Source organism: Sorex araneus, chromosome 9 (genome assembly GCF_027595985.1).
Source record: "Sorex araneus isolate mSorAra2 chromosome 9, mSorAra2.pri, whole genome shotgun sequence".
Classification (NCBI taxonomy): Eukaryota; Metazoa; Chordata; class Mammalia; order Eulipotyphla; family Soricidae; genus Sorex; species Sorex araneus.
Window position 1 is genome coordinate 11,183,844 of NC_073310.1, and position 6,506 is coordinate 11,190,349.

The 6,506-nt window shown below is 63.5% G+C and overlaps 1 protein-coding gene across 3 annotated transcripts in view; it reads left to right on the top strand.

Annotated features, from left to right (window-relative positions):
• HNF1A (HNF1 homeobox A) overlaps positions 1 to 5,888 on the top strand; it is an 18,843-nt gene extending 12,955 nt beyond the window's left edge. Inside the window, exons 4-10 of one of the 3 annotated variants that reach the window (XM_004615497.2) lie at positions 449 to 690; positions 1,401 to 1,552; positions 1,665 to 1,866; positions 3,536 to 3,727; positions 4,603 to 4,724; positions 4,800 to 4,959; positions 5,761 to 5,888. In XM_004615497.2, the coding sequence (XP_004615554.2) occupies positions 449 to 690; positions 1,401 to 1,552; positions 1,665 to 1,866; positions 3,536 to 3,727; positions 4,603 to 4,724; positions 4,800 to 4,959; positions 5,761 to 5,888 (1,198 nt within the window). The remainder of the gene's footprint in view (positions 1 to 448; positions 691 to 1,400; positions 1,553 to 1,664; positions 1,867 to 3,535; positions 3,728 to 4,602; positions 4,725 to 4,799; positions 4,960 to 5,760) is intronic. The other 2 variants (XM_004615498.2, XM_055147368.1) reach the window with 2 other exon arrangements.
• The last annotated feature ends 618 nt before the right edge of the window (positions 5,889 to 6,506 follow it).

Sequence of the window (6,506 nt, forward strand, 5' to 3'; positions counted from 1 at the left end):
GAGGGCCCCCCAGCTCCTGCTCTCGACCCAGAAGGAACCCAGAGCCCCGGCCCCCCGCCCTGCCACTCTGCCCTCGATGAGCCTCTCTGGGGACCCTCGATGCAGCCCCCCCACCCCCCCCGCCCACGGGGCTCTCGGCGAGTGGAAGGACCCAGGGAGGCCAAGACACTCGGGCAAGGCCAGGCAGCAGGACTGGGGTCGGAACCCAGAGCTGGGCCTGAGAGATGACAGCACAGTGGGGAGGGCGTCTGCCTGGCCTGTGGCCCGATCCAGTTCAATCCTGTAGGGTCCCCCGAACCCTGCCAGCAATGAGCCCCTCCCCGACCTTCCCATAAATAACCAGGGCCCAGATCTGTCAGCTTCCAACTCGAGGGCACGGAGCCGAGCCTGCCGCATCCCCCCCACCCCCCGCCCAGCGAGGCCCCTCTGAGCCCAGGTCTTTCCGCAGGGCTGAGTGCATCCAGCGGGGAGTGTCGCCGTCACAGGCCCAGGGGCTGGGCTCCAACCTCGTCACCGAGGTGCGTGTCTACAACTGGTTTGCCAACCGGCGCAAGGAAGAAGCCTTTCGCCACAAGCTGGCCATGGACACCTACACGGGGACGCCCCCGGGGCCAGGTCCCGGCCCCGCGCTGCCTGCCCATAGCTCCCCGGGCCTGGCCCCGGCCACCCTGTCCCCCAGTAAGGTCCATGGTGAGTGCCTTGTGGACAGAGGACCATGGGGGCAGAGGGGAGCACGGGCGGTCAGCAATCACCCCATCCTCCACTCCACTGACCACTCAACTCCCTTAGCTCGTCCCACCCATTTCGTCCTGCCCACTCGACCAGGCCTGTGTCCCCTCTGTCCACGCCGGATCCCGGTGAGCTCAATGACGGGCAGATCCCCTTCGTTCCATCCCATTCAGCTCAATCTGTTCAGCTCATGGTGACTCAAGTCATCGATCTGAACTCCATACCCGGCTTAATCCAGTCCCATTCTCGTCAAGTTGATTCCGTTGCAATAAACGTGACTCCAGGGAATTCAGTTCCTAACGCGATTTGAAGGGATTCGATTCCATCCACCTCATCCCATCATGATTTAGCTCAGATCCACTTTTGGTCCCCGCATCCGGGCTCATTCAACTCATTTCACTTGCTTCCCGTGGCCTGCAGTTGAATTTCACTAGCCTGGGTTCGGCCTGGTCCCCGCAGGCTCGTGGGCGCCTCCTGTGTGTCAGGCCGAGCACTGGGCTGTGGGGGTCCCGGGGTTCATCCACTACCACTCTGGCTTTGGAGGGTTGGAAGCCAGGGTGGGCTGGAAGTGGCCGTTCTGCCCAAGAGACCACCCCATGGATGAGGGGGAGGCAGGCCGGTGAGCAAGGGCAGAACAGGGGGTGCTGAGGCTGATGTGATTCTCCTTCCAGGGGTGCGCTATGGACCGCCCACTACCAGTGAGGGAGCAGAGGTGCCTTCCAGCACTGGGGGGCCGCTGGTGACAGTGTCTGCGCCCCTGCACCAAGTGTCCCCCACGGGCCTGGAGCCCAGTCACAGCCTGCTGAGCACAGAAGCCAAGCTGGTGCGTGTCCCCTGCCCGGCCCCTCCTGACTCGCCTGAGCACTTTGGGACGGGTCACTCGGGAGTCTGTGTGCCCTCCTCCCCCCCTTCACTCAGTTTGCTTCCACTCCAAGGTCTCTGCCACCGGCGGTCCCCTGCCCCCGGTCAGCACATTGACAGCGTTACACAGCTTGGAGCAGGCGTCCCCGGGCCTCAACCAGCAGCCCCAGAACCTCATCATGGCCTCGCTGCCCGGGGTGATGGCCATCGGGCCGGGGGAGCCTGCCTCCTTGGGGCCCACCTTCACCAACACCGGGGCCTCCACCCTGGTCATTGGTAAGTGGGTGGAGATGGGGCAGCTGTGGAGGGCGGGTTCACGGGACTCCCACGGGAGCTGGAGTGGGAATCACTCACTCACCCGCTCACTCACAAGCTCATCCACTCACTCACTCACTCACTCACTCACTCACAAGCTCAGTCACTCACTTACTCACTCACTCACTCACTCACTCATACATGATCATTCACTCACTCACTCACCCATCCACTCACTCACTCACTCACTCACTCACTCACTCACTCACCCACTCACTCACAAGCTCACTCACTTTCACTCACCAGCTCACTCACTCATACATGATCACTCACTCACTCACTCACTCACTCACTCACCCACCCATCCACTCACTCATACTTCACTCATTCACTCACTCACTCACTCACTCACTCACTCACTCACTCACTCACTCACTCACTCACTCACAAGCTCACTCACTCATACATGATCACTCACTCACTCATACATGATCATTCACTCACTCACTCACTCACTCACTCACTCACTCACTCACTCACTCACTCACTCACTCACTCACATGCTTACTCACTCACATGCTCAATCACTCACCCACCCACCTATCCATCCACTCACTCACTCATACACCCACCCATCCACTCACTCACATGCTCACTTACCCACTCACCCACCCACCCATCCACCCATTCACTCATTCACTCCCGTGCTCACTCCCACATGCCCTCACCTACTCACCCACTCACTCTTGCTCAATCACCAATCCATCTACTCACTCACCTACCCACTCACACACCCTTCCACTCCCTCCCTCCCTCCATGCTCTCTCTCATGCTCTAACCTGCTTTCTCACTCACTCACACGCTCACTCTCTCACCCACTCTCTAGCCCACATGCTCATTCTCTCACTCACATGCTCACTCACTCATTCAGCTGCTCCCTCACCTGTTCACTCAGTTACTCACATGCTCATTCACTCACTCAATCACTTATTCACCCACAATTCACTTACTCATGACTCACTCCTGCACTGGCAGCCTGCTCTGTGCCAGACACTGCGGTTGATAAGGGTTCCGTGAGTGACCAGAAAGGACAGAGCCTCAGCCTCTCAGGTGGGAGGCACGGGAGGACACCTAACCAATCATGTGTTTGTTATTCTACCTAGTGCACCTCCTAAGACATGGGAGGGCGGACTGAAGTTCTCTGAGTTTCATTATCATTTTGGAGGGACCTCCAGGGGGCCCAGGGCCACTCCCGGTGAATCTCAGAAAATCAAGCTGGTGGCTTAGTGCTTAGGCTCAAGGGCCCTGCAGTGTCGGGGACCATGTCGGGTCAGATTCTAACCTCTGACGCCCCTTCTCTCTCCATCCCGAGACCGTGGGGCCTCCTCCGCAGAAGCCCCTATCCAAGCTAAGCGGGAGGCTGTGGGGAGAGGAGAGAGCCCGGCTTCAGGGCCGTGGCACTGCAGGGGGACGGGGCCCCTGGTCTCACATACCCACGGCCACAGAATGAGCCGGGAGCACTGGGGGCAGGAAGTCTTGTGCGGGCCCCGTGAGTGGCAGGTCACAGCGTGAGGTGGGGTCTGGGCCCTGGGGAGCAGGGGGAGGCGGAACTGTCGGTCCCCCACTCTTGGGGTCTGGGTGGGCTGGGCCTGGGGCGGCCAGGCTGACTCCTGTCCCTCCCGCGGCACAGGCCTGGCCTCCACGCAGGCCCAGAGCGTGCCGGTCATCAACAGCATGGGCAGCAGCCTGACCACACTGCAGCCCGTGCAGTTCTCCCAGCCGCTGCACCCGCCCTACCAGCAGCCGCTCATGCCCCCCGTGCAGAGCCACGTGACCCAGAGCCCCTTCATGGCCACCATGGCCCAGCTGCAGAGCCCGCACGGTGAGTGGGCGGCCAGTGAGGGGGGGGGCGCTCTGTGCACTTGGGGAATTGTCGGGGGGGTGGGGGGAGGACTTCCGTGGCTGTGGGCCAGGATGTGCGACGTGTGTGCACGTCTGGGAGTCTGTCGATGTGGGAGGGGGCGCACCCCTTCTAAGAATCCCCTGGCGGGCCCTAACCCTCACCCCAGAACTCAGGTTAGGGAGCAAGAAGGGCGGGCCTGGCAGTGCCAACAAAGGCGAGGCGGGAGGTTGTGCCCTTTCACACCTCAGTGGCACCTGTGAGTGTCCCTGGGCTGAAGGGACGACTCTGTCCTCGGCCACGTGTTTGTGTCTAGCAGAAAGTGTGGCTGAGTCTGTGTGGAAATGCAGTTCCCAGCCTTGTCTGCTGGAGCCTGTATGTTCTGTGTATGCGCATGGTGTGCTTGCACACACGTGCTGTGTTTGCATGTGTGTTCGTGTGTTTGTGTGTGTGTGTGGTATACACAGGGGCTGACGGGCTGCTGGGTTCTGCTGAGGTGCCCCCTCTGTGCGTGTCTGTGCACATGTGTAGGGCCTGTGTGCATGTGTTGGTGCATTTGCACATGTGTCTGTGTGTGCAGGGGCTGAGGGGGGTCGTGGAGACGGAGGTGTCGCCACCCTCTGGCCCGCTCAGTCCTCCCAGAGGCCCTCCCCTGGCCCCCTGGCCTCCTGACCTGTCATGCCCAGGTGATTGGAGGGGCTGCGTTTGGGTTCAGGCCTCTCCCAGGCCACGCTGAGGGGCTCCTGCAGCTGGGAACAGAGTTCTGCCACCCTCTGGAACCAGCCCGGAGACCCCAGCCACCACCCTGGGGCCCAGCGCCCTGATGCCGTGTCTGACCCCCCTCTCCCCCCGGCCAGCCCTCTACAGCCACAAGTCCGAGGTGGCCCAGTACACACACACGGGCCTGCTCCCGCAGACCATGCTCATCGCCGACTCCACCAACCTGAGTGCCCTGGCCAGCCTCACGCCCACCAAGCAGGTAAGGCTTCTGCCGGCCCCGGCCCCGGCACCCGGGCTCTGGTCGGCCCCCGGGAGCTCCGCCCTGGGGGCTCAGGACACTGCTCTGCCCGCACAGGTCTTTGCCTCGGACACGGAGGCCTCCAGCGAGTCTGGCCTGCACACACCGGCGTCCCAGGCCCTCCCCCTCCCCAGCCAGGAGCCCGCGGGCCTGCAGCACCTGCAGACGGCGCCCCGGCTCAGCACCAGCCCCACCGGTGAGTGCTCGGGTGGGGAGGACCACTTAGGGTCGCCGCTGGGCCAGGGACTTCAGGCCGGTGACCCCTGGCGCTGGCTGCAGGGCCGGTTACAGGGGCTCCTGTTCCAGGCTGGGACGGGGACCCTCAGCCCAGTCAGTCACGAAAGTGGATCCTCAAGGAGGGGCTCCACCTGGTCTCCAACAACTGCCAGGTGACGGGGCCAGATCTGTATCCTTGGCTCGAATCCAGCAGAGCCGGGGAAGGGACCTGGAGTTCCGCTCTCGGAGCCCCTCCCCTGACCCAGGGCCTGGCCTGGAACCTCGGTTCCCACTCGGCCCCTTCTTCCAACCTTCTGACTCAGAATCCCCCAGAACCAGAGAGAACACGAGTGCTCAGGGGGTTCGCTTACACCGCGGTGCAGCCAGCACGTTGGATGTGGGTCAGGATAGACCAGCCAGGCCCAGAATCCCGATTTTTTTGGGGGGGCGGGGGGAGGGGCGCGCACCGCTGGTGATGCTCATGGCTTACTCCTGGCTCTGCACTCGGGAGTTACTCCTGGCAGTGCTCAGGGGACCATAGGGATCAAGCTGGGATCAAGCCTCGACCAGCCATGTCGAGGCCAACGCCCTACCTGCTGTACTATCGCACCGGCCGCTAAGGCAGGAAAGCCTTTCAGTTAGTCCACTGACGGGGGGCTTCCTGCTAAAACTCTTTGGGTCCGGGAGAGGACGCAGAGGCTGGCCTGGGGTAGAGAGAATGGCGGGGAGGGGTGAAAGAGAGGCGGGGGGCCGGGCGACCAGCGCGTGCCTGTCCCCACAGTGTCGTCCAGCAGCCTGGTGCTATACCAGAGCTCCGAGCCCGCCCCCGGCCACAGCCACCTGCTGCCCTCCAACCACGGCGTCATCGAGACGTTCATCTCCACGCAGATGGCCTCCTCGTCCCAGTAGCCCCGGCCGCCTCCCAGGGCCCGCGCTTGCAGGCCTGCGGCGGGAGGAGGCGACAAGGACCTCGGGCCCCCTGCCCCTGGCGGGGGAGGGGCTTCTACCTGCCCCCAAACACTGGGCCGAGCTCGACCCTGAGCGTCGTGGGCCTTGGGGACGGCCTGGAACTTGAACTCGTGTTGCTGGGAGTGCTGAGCTGGGAGAGACTCAACGCCCCGGTTCCCCCGTGCGTGACATTCCCTGAGCACAACTCAGGGTCAGGCCGGCGGGCTCCCCCGCCCGCCACCCGCTGCCCTAGTTTTCTTGCCCCCAGCGTCGCACCGTTCATGCCAGCCTGGCATCTTGCCATTCCGGGGCAGCCCTCAGGGCAAGGGGCTGTCCTCGCTCCCTCGGGAGCCCTAACACCGGGGGCCGGACCCTGGGCCCCGCCCTGTCTGGGGGAGAAGCCACAGCGCAGGGAGGCGGGAGGTGCTGGGGGGGGGGGGAGCGGGGTCCCCCCGTGGGGACTGCATGGCGGCCTGGCTGGCAGGGGGTCCCAGGCGGTGAGTCTGAGCGCCCCAGGCCGCTGCAGGGGGCCCCGGGGGTCTTCTCTGCCCAGGACCGAGAGTGCCGACGTGGGCGAGC